The sequence below is a fragment of the Haliotis cracherodii genome, unplaced genomic scaffold (genome assembly GCF_022045235.1).
Source record: "Haliotis cracherodii isolate W230 unplaced genomic scaffold, xgHalCrac1.p SCAF_5, whole genome shotgun sequence".
In the NCBI taxonomy this organism is placed as follows: Eukaryota; Metazoa; Mollusca; class Gastropoda; order Lepetellida; family Haliotidae; genus Haliotis; species Haliotis cracherodii.
The window spans coordinates 13659491-13676617 of NW_027266308.1; the positions used below are offsets into that span (position 1 = coordinate 13659491).

Genomic DNA, 17127 nt, shown 5'->3' on the forward strand with positions numbered 1-17127 from the left:
TATTTTGACGGGGAAAAAAAAGAGTTGAAAGATCGTAAATTTCGTGGTTTATGCTGACAGCCTGAAATGTTTATATACGACAGAGACATTTTTCCAGAATTTGATTGCCCATAATTAAGGTGCATATAGCTTACGAGTGTGTATTATAAGCGAATAAATAAGTCTTGTGTACATTGATCAATCGGAAGGGGTTCTAATTAGGATTGTTCACTAGCCAATATATTAGCAAATATTGCCGTGGGTCTTATTAGAGCGGAGCGCTAATTATGTCGAATACGGTAATATTGCGAGACATAAAGCCATTGGTACACTTGAAGCTATTCAATCACAAGCATCAGTGGCAAGGCATTTCAATGTTGCCCAGAACACAATTCTAGCCAACATTGACAACATGGCAGACTGAAGGCTCTATGCACAATTTCATTTAGTACGTGTGACTTCATGTTTACACGGAGCGCCATACAACAACCAGCTGTATCACGGAAAACAACAGTCCATCGATAGAGACTTGACATGAGTGTTTGTATGCTCAACTTGCTCGACACTAAAATCAGTTGAAGTTTGGTTACAACTATAGATTCTAGGCTTGGGACGGGTAACTCGGGTACCCGGGTCGGGTGGGTACTGACAAGGACCCGGGTACCCACAGGACTACCCGGACCCGTTGTTAGTCACGTGATATATTGTTTAATGACAAAAATTATCTTGAACTCTATGGTTACACTACAAGTCACTAATGTTCGCATTTCTTTCTGACTATGCATCCATTCCTTCTGATTTTTCATATGGTTGAATAAAGATATAACATAAGTCAACTTCAGTGTATGAATGACCAGATTGTTTAATACATGTATCTAAATACGTTTTGCCAGGGCTATGCTAAACATGTTTCCAATCGGACATTTTGAGACATCTCCTGAGACCTACAGTGGGTACCCGGGTAGGGTAGGGTAATAGGGGGTCAGAAAGTCAGTCACAGTGACAAAGCATTGTAACACATTTACATAAAGTACACGACATCAAAATGTCCGACAAGATCAAAGTGACAGGAGAAATTTCCGAAGTTATTAAGTGTTAGTCATCATTGATCAATTGGCCGATCATTGAAATATTTATTATAAAGATGTGTCAAATAGATACTGAGGTAAATTCATAGGTAGCTGTAGACTGTCAGTCAGTCTAAGCATGGATGGAAAAGATTGTTGGGTTTGCGTCTCTTCCTTAGTTCACAAGGATGGGTTCTATTGAGGATTATTGTGTACATGTGCAGCGGTCATTAAATTTCCGAGTCCCGTGATGGGATTCAAACCACGGACCTTCTGATGACAGGTAGGACGCCTTGTCCACAGGACCAAAGAGGTTAACCCCGTCAGCAAGCCGACAAGGTAAGGATGTCATCTGTGGGATGACTCCACGCCCTGCTACACATGCATGTAGTCTTACTCCCTGTTTCCAAAGTGAAGTTCAAGATTAAAGGGTGTAAATGATCAGAAACAACGCTTCTGTATTTATTCGTGCTTGGGATTTCCCAGGATTTCCCCCTGGAATGTGGACGAAGTCCGTCAGTGTTTACGCCATTTCAAGAATAGTCTCATGCAAAATTCATGAACCTCAAAATGTGTCGTTTATACACTTATGAATGTCAGATTCGTGGTCATGTGACAAGCCTCTCATCCGATGGAAAAGCCATATACTGTGTAAACTTCAAACTGAATTCTTTTTCAACTTTACTGTGAAGCACAATATGGGTGACTTACTTATAACTACCGGTATGTAATGTAACGTTGTATATCGATACATTAACACTGGAAACAATAGTTGTATCAAAACTTGATGAATCAGGCTAGATAGGTGTATTGAGGAATTGTCCTACTGCTAGCCACGTATTCTGCAGAGCTTTTAGATCATTTCCACAAAATCTTTCAAAAAATCGTCATAAACAAAAAGTTAAAAATATAAATTAAATAATATGAAACAGGATTTCCTTCAATCTCAGAATTGATCCCTACGTACAAACTCCCTACTTCTGTCATATCCAAGAATTATAATGCAAATATCAGAATGTTCATTTTTTTTCATCTACGAAGTACAGAAGTGTATCTAAATTACAGGAAGTGCTGGGAATGCCGGGTCCCTTGCATACACAGCACTATTTCAGACACATTTTCTAACATAGAAATGATAAGGAAGTAAGATGCATTAATTTCCCTTTCTAAATTTTCTTGAATGATAAAAACATCTAGCAAACACAAAGGCATGCATGTTACGGCGGCTCTTTCTCAAGTCTTTATCGATGAGCCAATTTGGCCACAGAGCATGTCTGATATTCTCGCCCGGATTACTACAGTTGTACCCAACTATGAATTTCCATTGACAATCAATACTAGGTGATGTGCTAAGCATGCCTACAAAATGCATCTGCCTAAAAAAACTGGCATTTTCCTCTTTCATGACGACACAATGATTATTTTGATTAAAGTGCAATTCTGAGTTGCAGGATAATATACTTTCCAATATATACAAGCATCTATACCCAACACTCTTAAAAATTTCCACTGCATCACAAAAGCTGTCTGTAACTGCCTCGTTATAAAGCAAAAGGTGTCTGGTGGGTTTTTAAACCTCTGCAACATTATCCCTTCAAACTACTATTATTTTAAATTTGACTGTCACATATTTATTAAATATACATAAGTACATAAGCATGAGGTAGGATCTAAATTATGTGCCTTAAAACGAGGTGAATGAGTATCAGTGTAAAGATGAAATCAATGCTTGTAATGTGAACAATGATTTATCAATACTGAGCAAATTAGGATTTGTTTGTTTGTAACAGTATAACAAGATGGCTCCTCAAGTGGCATGGCTGGACACTATCTTCCTGAAGAACTATTACAGGGTTTTCCCACATTCAGCTGGCTGTTCTATAGAAGGGGTCAATAGTACAAGTACTCCTCAGTGTTGGGAAGAGCCTCACTTCTCACCGAAGGCTGTCATTAATTAATTAATGGTAGTAAGTCCTGTCATTTGAGTCACAAGTCACTTTTGACATTCACTCAACCTTGGCTGTGACATACAGCAACTTATCACATTTGAACATAATGAATACTAGTGATCATGGTGAGAGATTTAAACCCAGGGGACATGTCAGTTATCTTTGCAGGGTTGGGATAGGATCGAGATTTTTTTTCATAATATTACAAAAGTTACTTTTTTTCGTAAACCTCACCAAATGCATTTTTCATACATGCACGATAAGGCCATTCCGTTCTACATGTTTCTAGAGATTGGTCTTTCTTACTACCAACACTACAAGGACAAAGGATTCTTCTCACTAGGTGTATCGGTTGAACATTCAGATTAGATAAAAAACTTAAACTATATCACGTAATGTTTGCTATCTATTTCATAGCATGACAGAGAAGAGCACAGGTTCTAACATCATCAATTAAAAAAATCATGACTCTAAATTCTTGTTATTTTTATCTTAATTACCGTATTCGACATAATAAGCACCCCGCTCTAGTAAGCGCCCACAGCGTTATTTCCTAATATATTGCCTAGTGAACAATCTCAACTTAGCACCCCTTCCCATTGATCAAGGAACACAAGACTTATTTATTCGTATATAATACACACTCGTGTGTTATATGCAGCCTTAATTATGGGCAATTAATTTCTGGAAAAATATACCTGTCGTATATCAACATTTCAAGCTGTCAGCATAAACCACGAAATATACAATCTTTCAACTCTGTTTTTTTCACGAACATAATATTCTGATAAGAGCCCACTATTTCTAATTTTGAGAGCGCCCTGGGCGGTTATTACTTCAAATTCAGTACTAATGGGTCTAAGTGTGGGATCTGAGTCTTTCGGGAAAATATCACAAAAAATAAAGTGGGCAACAAATTTATGGTCACCCATGACATATAAATAATACCAACTAAATATATTGCAAGTGATTCCATGTCATTTGATACTGGCCAACCAAACTATTATTTTGGCATTTATGCTTGCTAAAACTGGAACAAATTAGGCCACACTCACAAGCGGACTATTGTTCCCTGATTGACTGATAATAAAGTGAGAAGGGTTTATGTTGTATTATTGCACTGATTGATGCCACTGATTTCGTAACATTGTCAACAATTTGTTGGACATTCAGGATTAAATAAGCAGTCTGTGAAATAATTGCTGAATCACCATTTTATAAGAATGACCTCAACATGTTTTTGTGTTTATGGGGGTACAAATGTTAAAAAACTGATATGCACATTTTTCATAAGTTTGCTAAAAACATTAATTTTTAAAACAGGGCACGGGTGGCCCAGTTGAATAGGTGCCTCAATTCGTTGTGCACATTTGCATCACTTAGGCATGCCAGAAATCTATGATCATGGGTTTGAATCCCGATTAAGCCTGATTATATTTCTAGGATTGGCAGCACCATACCAATGGGTTTCTCCCAAAGTGATCAACATCACCTGCATCACTTTGGGCTTTGCTCCCACATCAAGCTGACACGCTGTGATGTAACGGAAATAATGTTCAAAGCAGTGTTCAACAAAACTCACTCACTCAATCTTATTGCAAACAAGGTCGGCTTGAAACAGAGAGAAATGTTTTCTCCCTTATTTGAAGAATCAATCTGCACTTACGACTGGCCTGTGGACATCCCAGAAGGCCCTCTCCTGACTGTCTAGCACCTTGCGCTCCAGCTTATCACGCTTTTTGTCCACTCTGAATAAAAAATAAATCATGGAACATTAACAAAGTTACACTTCTAATGTCTATCATTAACACTGTAAGGTGTTGCCAATGTATTTCTAGGTCTTAATTACACGACATTTGAAAAGTTGATGTTGTCTCATTGTAATATACACATGGACAAAAGTTTTCGTACCACTTACTCCTTATTCTTAAATATCCCTAGCATCCAGGTGCCAAACGTAAAAATCACCACTGAACGCCGCACTCAGCAATATTAGAGCTATATGACGGTGGTCTGTAAATAATCGAGTCTGTAAATAATCGAGTCTCACATGGGTACAATGTGTGAAGCCCATTTCTGGTGTCCCCCGTCATTATATTGCTGGAATATTGCTAAAAGTGGGGTAAAACCATATTCACTCACGCTCCCTATTGACCGATTGTAATAACGTAGGTTTTGGTCCTATAGGGCTAATGAAACATGACAGTAAACCACTCAAAACCTTTTTCTAAAATTTAACATTTTTTCACTTTGACTTTGTCCATGCTAACTTCAAAAACAGAAGATCTTTAACTTTAATGTAACACTTTTACACCATTATGACTGAGATTTCTCGTCTTTATCAACGAGAGAGGACCGGCCCAGACGAACTTGGTGTCTCGACTCACTTGGCCTGTGCTTCGGCTTGCATGAATATAAATTCCCATTTCCTAGAGAACATTTTTTGTAATCGTGCTAAGTTTTCAGCCTCGTAGTCTGCTAGTTCCAGCCTTTGCTTGTTCTGCATCGTTCTCTTGCATAAATAAACAGCTGCAAAAAAAGCAACACTTTAGAGCTAACCCTTGACAATTGTATGAGAAGACTAGTGTCTAAACAAAAGTAGTCTTCAGGCCAAAATAAATTCTCCAAATGGGTTGATCATTAATTTCTTCTTCATCCTAAACACTTAGGAGTTTAAGAGAAATACAACAGTCTTACAACAAACATTAGCACAGGTTCACATTCTTTGTTTAAATACTGCTCATTGCATGACAGATTAACTATCGTCATATGAAAAACCAGGGTGTTCCTTAACATCTTTTGAGTAGTACAGTTTAATCATAAATCAAATAATATAGAATGTTCAGGAATAACATTATTTGAAAAGCATGGGAACTATGTTCTCTAAATGGCAGTTATACGATTATGAATTCAACATTTAATGATGACATGGCAATGGCCATCCTGGATTATCCACTATATAATATCTCCATTCTATTATGGTAAATACCCTTTGCTACAATAGCTTTGTTTTAGGAAGAGGAACGTGGATGTCCCAGTCATCTCATGTACTGCAATTTACTGTACAGAGTTGTGTCCCTTAGACATGCCAGAATCCTATGATCGTGGGTTTGAATTCCAGAATTCCTCATATTGTTTCTTGGTTTGTGAGGATTACATTCAAGTTTGTGGGTTTCAGTGAAGTGTGAATATCTAAGGACTGTATCACTTTGGCTTCCTCCGACGCCAATCTGACATGCCATGTTATAACGGACACACTGTCCAAAGGGGCGTTGAAACCAAACTCACTCACTCACTTGCTCGGGAAGTGCCATCTCTTCTCAGTAAATTCCTCCAAAACTTCTATCACACAAAAGTGAGTGAGTGAGTTGGGATCAACGCTGCTTTTAACAGTATTTCAGTTATATTACGGCGTGTCAGCTTAATGTGGGAGGAAAGCCCCAAGTGATGCAGGTTCCAGACGTTTACCACTTTGGTGAAACGCACGAGCACGGGTATGGTGCTTACAAACCTAGAAACATAATTGGGGCGAACCGGGTTTCAAACCCACAATCATAGGTTTCTGGCGTGCCCAAGGGACGCAACTCTGCACAGTGAATCGCAGCGCCTTAGGCGACTGGGTCACCTGTGATCCCTCTATCACACAAAAGCTTTAAATGATTAGTTGGCTATTTTGGGTCTTGTGTACGTCACATTTGGACTTATAACAAACCAAATTGTTAACTACGGTTATAACGAACTCAAATGGACCACTAATTTTAGTTCATTGTCACTGTAGTTCGTTATATATACAGCATTTATACAGCAAATGTCCGGGTCCAAAAAAGAAGTTTGTTATATCTGTTAGTTCGTTATAAGCAAGTTTGTTATAAACATATTTTACTGAATAGTATAATCCAAGTTATTGATCATAATAGAATGGAGATATAATACTTTGGATAATTGAGGTTGAGGTAAACTTTTGAACACTGCTCCACTTAACATCATCAGGATTCTACCATCAATTTGGTAAAATACTTGATTCTGAATGGCCAATAAGAGAATTCAAATCATAATAACCACCTTGGATTGAAAAAGCTCATCTTACCATAATCAGTATTCTCTGGTTCTCCACAACGAGAAGGCCAAAAACATGGAGTCTGCAAAATAGATATTATCACATGGATTACTGAAAGAACAACTGATAGAACAACCCAATTAATTACTGATAGCACACTTGTGAATTACTTCTCTATGTTGTCAACATCACAAAAATAAATTAAATCTCCCAGTCTTGAAACATGGGGCGATAAAAAGGAGCCAAAGGGATTTCTTCATTTTCAGAAATGAAACTGTAGTAATCTAGACTTGCCAACTATTAGTTAGTCTAAGTGTAGTATATACACCTGCATAATTTGTATTGGATATATATTTGTTTCAGGGTCTGTCGGACAGACCAAGTGTAGTAAATACACCCGCATGGACTGTATTGGATATATTTGTTTCAGGGTCTGACGGACAGTCTAAGTGTAGTATATACACCTGCATGTACTGTATTGGATATATTTGTTTCAGGGTCTGTCGGACAGACTAAGTGTAGTATATACACCTGCATGGACTGTATTGGATATATTTGTTTCAGGATCTGACGGACAGTCTAAGTGTAGTATATACACCTGCATGTACTGTATTGGATATATTTGTTTCAGGGTCTGTCGGACAGACTAAGTGTAATACACCTGCATGGACTGTATTGGATATATTTGTTTCAGGGTCTGTCAGACAGACCAAGTGTAGTATATACACCTGCATGGGCTGTATTGGATATATTTGTTTCAGGGTCTGTCGGACAGACTAAGTGTAGTATATACACCTGCATGGACTGTATTGGATATATTTGTTTCAGGATCTGACGGACAGTCTAAGTGTAGTATATACACCTGCATGTACTGTATTGGATATATTTGTTTCAGGGTCTGTCGGACAGACTAAGTGTAATACACCTGCATGGACTGTATTGGATATATTTGTTTCAGGGTCTGTCAGACAGACCAAGTGTAGTATATACACCTGCATGGGCTGTATTGGATATATTTGTTTCAGGGTCTGTCGGACAGACTAAGTGTAGTATATACACCTGCATGGACTGTATTGGATATATTTGTTTCAGGGTCTGTCGGACAGATTAAGTGTAGTATATACACCTCCATGGACTGTATTGCATATATTTGTTTCAGGGTCTGTCGGACAGACTAAGTGTAATACACCTGCATGGGCTGTATTGGATATATTTGTTTCAGGGTCTGTCAGACAGACTAAGTGTAGTATATACACCTGCATGGACTGTATTGGACATATTTGTTTCAGGGTCTGTCGGACAGACTAAGTGTAGTATATACACTTGAGTTGAACATGCTCCTCTCCTCACCTGAAATCTGTAGTAGGTGTTGTCGCTCTTGACGGAGAGCACATGGTCGTCTATTGGGAAGAAGTAGCCATGTGCAGACATTAGATGGGCCAGATGAAGTGCTTCCACTGAAACCAGACATACAGTCAGATAAACAATGGCTGCAGAAGTTTGAGAAACAGCCACTGATAAGTCACAAAACACACATTGATAAACACAGTCACAAAGGCTGCAGTAAGAAACGCACTGACTAACAGAGTCACAAAGGCTGCAGTCAGAAACACACTGACTAACACAGTCACAATGAAACACAGAGCCATGGCACTGTGATTCACCGAGACAAAAGTCACCAATTAATAATGTCAACAAAGACAGCCACTTAAAAAGGTACTGTGTACCCTGATTTTCAAATATGTTCTGCATAAATACTGAAACCTAAAAACTAACACTAGATATGATGTCACTCACAGGAGAAACACACAAGCCAATGTCTGGCTTCAATGGTCAAGTGGCTTCTCAGGAGATGATGCCAACAGAGCGAAGGAACAAATTTCAGGAGAATTCAGGAATATCACCAAATGGCAAATGAGTCAATTGAGTCTATTCAAGGTCAAAATTTAAAAAATCACCAAATATAGACCATATGTATTGAGCCCCAATACTAACTAAACTTGTACCATAGGTACCATAGTACCATGGCAGTGTGAAGACCTAAATAAGTTTTCAATGTGGCTGCTGTAGTGGCCATATTGAAATCATATTGGAACCCGGACAGGTGCAGGTGAACTGAAAGACAAACACAATTAGTAAATCTGTTATTATCCCGACATTGACTGCTGTGCCCTATAAGCATCCTTTGAAGCACAAGAATTTTGAGCAAGTTCAACAGGGTAGGAACTTCTGAGCCAACCACGTTAGACCATGCATGAAATATAACTAGATCTTCCACCGACACTACCAACAAGGCAAAAAGTGAGCAGGGCGCACTAATACCCCGACCTAAACTCCAACATCAGCCGAAGAACAATTTTGATATTGGAGATATATTGATGCCTTAACGTTTGAGCCGGTTTCTCTTAAAATGCACAAAAATACAACATAGTAATGGCATGATTCAAAGATGCACTGGTGCATCATTGGCAAGCTTTGCCGGATACGGTACACTTGACTTGACATTGCTTAAGACTCTCTTATTAGTATAGAAAGTGTTCCTTAAATTTGAAAAAAAGCCATGTAGTAGTTCTCAAGTTATAGGTCACACAAATGCTGAAGTAAAAACAAACATTCTAAGTTCAAAACAGGTAAAATTAATATTTTCTCAGAAAAGCCACATATCAATATCAAATGTTTTACTGCACCTCTTCAATTAGTATTAGTTCCCTAAATTTGAAAATAATCCATACAGGAGTTTTCTATATTCTAAGTGAAAAAATGAAAAATAGCTTTATTTTTCTAGAAAATCCAAATATCAAAATCAAACTTTGCACTGCACCTCTGCTATTGGTACAGAACGTGTTCACCAAGTGTGAAAAGAATCTATGTAATAGTCTTCAAGTTATAGGTCACATAATAATAACCTATGACTAGGGTTCACAAGGAAACTACCCCAGAGATGTCGAGTTCGCTGTGTGCATTGTGGGGCAGGTAGTCCCTTATCCCTTGGGTAATATTGCTTCAACGCAACGTCATACCAGGGATTGTTACTTCCCCTAGCACCAGTTTGTCTAATGTTAAAGGTATCCTGAGGGTGTTTTCTTAGGTCAGACTTTCATTATTTTGTGATTCACATTTCTCGTTTAAATCCTGGGTGATAGGCAGAAAATATTTTTGAAAAAGAGAATGTTGCTGTGTGTGAAGTATTATTGATCCAGTACCATCATTCTTGTAGTATTACATATTAAGTGCACAATTTCCTGGTGTTGAGAACCTCAGTTTGCAATGTAATAAGAGAAAAAGTGCTTTTCAAAGCTTAAGCAAAATAATAAAAAATAAAGTTTAGTACAGTATTATCATGAATGACATCAATGCCCCTTTTCCTCAAAGGTCACAAATTAACATATTTTCACGATCAACCCTTCGCAGATGAACAGATTTGTAACATATTGTCAGCCATCAGGCATTGTGTCATCGTTCCAGGCACTTGAGTCTTTTCTGGCAGCAACATACAGTGACATAAGCATTAACTCCTTTGATAATTCTACAGCTGGTCAAAATGAATTGGCATTACTCAAAATATCTGTTTCATATCAGTACCAGCCCTTCCCCTGATGTTGCCTTCAATCATTAGTGGCCATCTGCAACTGCTGCAGAAAATGCCTGCATTTTATGACGGCAAAGGAATCAAGGGCCTTTCCCTGACTTTTTGTGAAATTCTGACACCAAATCAAGCTTAAGAGTCAATTGAACGATCGGAGACGTTGAGAACAGTGTGTAATCAATATTGAGCAACTGCCTACAGAAATAGACAGATGACAAGGACAATGACCACAACTGCTCCATCCTCCCGAGTTGTCCTGGGCCCACAACCTGATATTAGCGCTAAGACGATTGTAACTCCCATACTTTAGCAAAGACTTATGACAATCGTGGTACAAAGATCAATTTGTGGAATAGGGTTGTGCCCTCTTCAGAGTCCAGTTTCCCAAAGTGATGTTTGTGCTAAGATGATTGTAGCTCCCATACCCTAACAAAGGCTATTGGCAATCATAGCGCTAAGATCACTTTGTGGAGGGTGACCTGGAAGGGCTCTCTGCTGATATGCAAGATCAAACAGAACGGAACACTTTGTTATTTTTCTGTTTATGGAAAGACTGGCCAGAGCAAAATATTACAATTGGGAAATAAAATAGGGCTATTTTTTTATATTTGTGACAGTTCCATCTTTAATGCATAAGAAAAACATACAACCATAAAAATCAAACTTTTTAAAAACTTTTTCAAAATGCTAGCATGTAGCCTCCAGCCACCTCATAATAAGAACAAAATCTTCTCTGAAAATTTAATACATGTATGCCTTTCACAGTCATACATCTTCTTCTTCCTACTAAATCGACAACCCAAACAAAAGTTAATGTCAAATGAAATTTCATTTTATTTCAGCAACCCCAAGCCACAATTAGGTCAAAAACAATTTTTAAAAAATACATGAAAAGGTGAATGGTTTTTTTAAAAAATGCCCCAAAGCTTCTTGTTTATTATTATACTGAAGTCAAACATCAAACATATAGATGCCCCTAACACAGGTGACAAGAACAAAGTTCCTGATGACTGTATTAAACTGACTTTCAATTTCTCTCTCTCAATGTAAGGGGGCGGTTCGGTAGCCTAGTGGTTAAAGCGTTCGCTCGTCATGCTGAAGACTCAGGTTCGATTCCCGACATGGGTACAATGTGTGAAGCCCATTACAGCCGTGATTTTGCTGGAATATTGCTAAAAGCGGCATAAAACCACTCACTCAATGTAAACATAAAGGCACTGCAGTTCTTAGCATATGGTCTTGAGGGTAATTCTAAAGGATTACTTTATGGTCCTGGGCCCCGTTCCAAACAGCGATCTTAGCGCTAAGATTGTCGTAAGTCAGTGTTAAAGAATGGGAGTTACGATCGACTTAGCGCAAAGATCACTTTGTGGAACGGGGCCCTGAACAGAAGTGAGTGAGTGAGTGAGTGAGTGAGTGAGTTGGGTTTAACGCTGTATCAACAGTATTCCAGTTATATCACGGCGTGTCAGCTTAATGTGGGAGGAAAGTCCGAAGTCATGCAGGTCTCAGACGTTTACCACTTTGGTGAAACACAGGAGCACGGGTATGGTGCTGACACCGGGATTCGAACCCACAATCATAGGTTTCTGGGGTGCCCAAGGGACACAAGTCTGCACAGAGAATCGCGGCGCCTTAGATGACTGGGCCACCCGTGCCCCCTGAACAGAAGTGAGCTGGATGACCACCAATGCCTTTTTAATATAAGTCTATACATTAACTATACTTGACACAGGCAAAGGTTTCATTGTCTGCAAGGGGTGCTAATTGGGATTCTTCACTAGCCAATATATTAGCAAATATCGCCGTGGGCGCTTATTAGAACGGGGCACTTATTACGTTATATATGGTAGACTGTGTAAATATGGAATGTGGAGTTTTGTTTCACTACTTAATCCATAATACAGAATGATATAGGATAATAAATAAAATCTCATTCATATCTTTTGATATCTAATATATCAACACCTGATAATAGAGGCCTTTTGAAATAATTTTGCTACTTTAATCAACTTGTGCTAAAATTCTTAGTTCTATGCTAACTTTTGTAATATTTTTACAATGATATAGAAAAAAGCTTGAAAATAAATATCAACATATATCATAAATGCAATATTCAATATTTTTTAAGATCAATCATAATTGTAACTGTTACATAAAGGGATGATTTGCATGAATACTGGCTTGGTATCCAATTTAAAGGCTTTTTCAAGCCTGTATAAATCTTTATCAACTCCCAGTTTCACTCCAGTGAATTCTGTAGCCATGCTTTCCTGGAGATCAGGCCAATGTTGATGTCCTCATGTTGCTGACTGTGTGGCTGCATATCAGACTGCATGTATCCTATCCAAAATGGGCCAAGTGTGACTCTCAAAGGGGATGCTGCCATAACTTTCCTGACAGGACCAGCAAATGATCCTCCACAGCAAAGTGCATCTGATGTACTGTGGTCAGAGCCATTCCCGCCAACCATCTCTCCCACCAGATGAAGATGTCCCATGCTGGACATCCCCATGGTGGTCGTTCCCTCATGCCACCCATGATCCCCACACACATTATTGCATGGCTGAACAGCAGCACTGATACTCTTGGCAGTAAAAGAAACATTCTTAGATGTCCGAACAGGAAGTGATCCAAACAATTACAAATGTGCTCGGACACATAACGCAGCCGGCACCAGCGGTGGAACCAGTGTCAACATGAATCATAAAACAATACTCTAAAGAGACACTTAATTTCATTATGGAATATTGACTCCAATATTTTCAGCTCTTGCCACAACTAAATCAATGCCTTTTGAAACTTTATTTCGACTTCATCTCGAGAGCTCTAATTTGCGTAACGTTTCCAATGTTAGCTTGACCCAAACCTTCCATCTCTGCAGTGAAACGTATACATCGAGCAGGAGGACTTGCAAGAAATTTAGGGCATCACTCAAGTAGACTGAAATTTAGGTAGTTTGAAGTGGTTGCCGTGATGGCGTCATTGGCTGATAGTGTAATGCTGGCTGTATAACACCGTCACAGATCAATACGATAGACTGGGAGGAAACAGTCAAATCAAGTGACCGGCCTCCTTCTTCAATCTCAGCATGCATAACACCAAACTGCTTCCCGAACTGTTGGTCCAGCTGGATTGAGTGAGGATGGAAGGAGGGAGGGAGGGTATGTAAGATACCCCTTACACCATTTAGCTGTATAACCTAAAAAAACATTGTATTGTATATAAAAGATATTCTGATTCTGTATGAGTGAGTGAGTGAGGTAGGGAGGGATGGAGAGAGTGATGGAGGGGGGATGAGACAACCCTTACTCCATTCAGCTGCATAATAAAAAATATTCTGTAGCATAACAAAATTATCTGCTACACACTATCTAAGTATTTGAGGTATATTTCCTCTTGTTAACAAAACCTGCTTTCATTACCAAATATACCTCCTAATATCAAAGAAACATCTTGAAAACAATTAAGATAATGTTTCAGTAGTACAAACATTTATCAAAGGATAGTGACTGGGAATATTACAAATGTCTACAATCTACTCCATGTACAGCTGTGTTGTCAACTTTCTGCCGATGGCCGCAGAGTGATTGACAAATGGCAATAGCAATCGGAGACATTTAGCACAGGACTATGACAAGATGAGTCCAGCTATTTACTATACAATATCTGTCATGATTGCTCCTCAGATTCTCGCCTGAATTTCCTCCAAGTTCCATGAACACGACAGACCCATTAATGACGTAAATTGAACTCAATTTCACTCAGGCAGGTAACAATTTGTCATGATAAAAATAGTCCATCAATGCCCCTTAAGGCTGGAACGAATTCATGTACAACAGTGGTTGGTGGTGTTGATGCAGAGCTGGGAAAACCATCCGAGCGAAGACGAGCTGGGACGATGCTCCCAGCGGGAATATTCCTTGTACCCAAGTCGGAAAGGACTCTTCCGAGGCCAAACATTTTTTCCTGAGAAAAAGTGGGTTGTTGACATTGGATCATGGGAGTTTGGATTTGAGGTTTGGTTGTAAGCGTTGATGAAATGTTACCCCATTCTGATTCCCCGTGGAGATGTAGGGTGTTGCTTTGTGGCAGTGTTGAACATTTCACTGTCTGCGCATTCTAAACTGATTTATACCTTGGGGAAATGGGCTCCTAGTATTGTTTTCATTTGTCTATATTAGATGTAAGATATATATGAGCCAGATTCAATTGATCTTATTAAACTATTTGATTCATTTTTAAACTGACAAACACACTGGGATCTGAAGCTCACCTGGTTAAAATTATATTTGAACACTGAATGAAGATGGGTTTTTTGTACAAACAATAATGGTTCCTGAAATTTGGTTTGAAAACAAAGGATTTTTTTGATTGGCATTCCAGAAGTTAGTGAGTAAATAAGAAAACTCACAACTTTTTTGGATAACAACTTCTGGTTTATTGCATTTAGCGACATTTCGATGTAGATTCTTACACTGTTATCAAGCTGGAGTGTCTACAACCTAGTCCTGCACCATGACTGTTGAATATATTTATTTTATGAAAAAAACACAATCTAGAAATGTATACAAAAGCAAGTCCAGCCAGTTCTAGCTAGCTCTATTCCACATGCTATGAAATCAGCATTGGGGAAAATAATTTTTTTTATTTTTAGAGTCAAGAAGGGCATTGTGTTATATAAGATTTCATAGACTGAATGTTAGTCTATCTACAACCAAGCAATGAGAGGTACACTTGGTATGTTCTGATAATTAGTAGATTAACTTTAATCAGGTAACGGATAACAAGTAGCTCACTGATAATTGGACAAAGCCAGGCATAGAGTAAGAATAACGCTAAGTTCATGTTTTCTTATCGACAAAGGATTTGTTTCAAAACAAATGCAATCTAAATGTCATTTGTTATCTCTTGGGTTGGATACATAAATTATGTCTACGTTAACGTTCAACAATTAGACGAGGTTACAGATAACCAATATACAGGGTTTATCTTTGGTAAACATGCAGTCCATGGAACCACATTTAGAACCTTAAGGGTCCTGATGAAAGATATGCTCTGCCATACTACACAATGACATGTCTAGCGTTAATTCTAAAAGCAGACCGCCTCCGTGGTCTAGTGGCAGAGCGTCCGCTCGGAGAGCAGAAAGTCCGGGGTTCGATCCCCAGCCGCATCATATCAAAAGACATTAAAAGATGGTACTTGTTGTTGCCCAGTCTGGCGCTCGGCATTACGGGGCGAACACAAGGACTGGTCGGCTCGGAGTCAGTGTACTGTGTCTGAGTGGGGTATTCATGTTAAACTGCGGCATGGTATCTCAGTGAGCTAGCACTATAAAACTGCATCAGTCCAGACTAGTACAAGCAGCCACACTCACACACATGTGCATGCACGTCGCTATATAAGTGCAATAATCTTGGACGTGACGTTAAACCCCATTTCACCACCTCACCTAATTCTAAGAGCAAAGAGTTAAAAGTTGTGTATCGCAATACAGTAGAACATCATTTATCCAGACACTTGCATTTTCTCAAATATTTTTTGGATTTACAAAATTTCAAGAATCACTTGTCAACTGACCCAAGTTACTTCCTCTACCCAAGTAATACAGAGTCAATACAACCCTATTCTTTAATGGCTAAGTTTTTTCCAAGTATTATATGCAGTGGAAAAACTACATTATATCCCATCAGCAAATTCAGGTGAACAAACGGGTGACAACAAACTTGGTACTCTTTGTTAAGCTCCTGAGAGAATCTTAGGTTAGAGATGGGTTAAGGGTATACCTCACAAAAGGATGGAGACACAACATACAATGAAGGATGAGAGCAAGCACAACTTTCAGATATACCTTCAGAGCTCCAGATAAGCTGCGTATCTGTGTAAAATACGAATCAGAAATGCAAAAATACACAGTAAAATAGAATCCAAGCGTATCAAATACGCAACGAACATTACAGATAAGCTACAAAAATAAAACTTGTGCGTATCATCAAAATAATGTGAAGTAACCCTGCATATTTGATTAGCAAATCAGTAAGTTATTTTAAAATTATAAATGGGCATTCCGTCAACCTTGCAAAACTCCACGATGACAGTTACATCACGATCATTTACCATTACACTTTCTTGTGGAAGTATCGCGGTATTTTTGAGTCCTATAAAGCTCTCGAACCCACACGACACCAGTTTGCAGGGACTAGATGAATAGTGTTTTTAAATATTTAACTTAAATACCCACATGTGTAAAAACTAGTTGGTAACAGAAATTTGAATACCAAGATAGAATTACTGATACCCAATGATTTTAAAATGCATGGGTAAAATACCCACAACACCAAAAGCTTATCTGGAGCATCTTCATACAGATGTTCAGGACCAAAATTGAGGCCTTTTCAAAGCTCCCTTCACCTGACTCAAGGCCATCTAAATTAAACATTTCAATACCCTTGCCGCCCTATACCAAGGAAAATGGGATACACTTTA

At 38.6% G+C, this 17127-nt stretch overlaps 1 protein-coding gene across 3 annotated transcripts in view; it reads right to left on the minus strand.

The window, feature by feature from the left end:
- Window positions 1-17127, minus strand: part of LOC139444305 (regulator of G-protein signaling 7-like) — a 148008-nt gene that overhangs the window by 25925 nt on the left and 104956 nt on the right. For all 3 annotated transcript variants that reach the window (XM_071225240.1, XM_071225239.1, XM_071225241.1), the window contains exons 4-7: window positions 8403-8509; window positions 7083-7134; window positions 5383-5524; window positions 4662-4743 (exon numbers count right to left, since the gene is read on the minus strand). In XM_071225240.1, the coding sequence (XP_071081341.1) occupies window positions 4662-4743; window positions 5383-5524; window positions 7083-7134; window positions 8403-8509 (383 nt within the window). The remainder of the gene's footprint in view (window positions 1-4661; window positions 4744-5382; window positions 5525-7082; window positions 7135-8402; window positions 8510-17127) is intronic.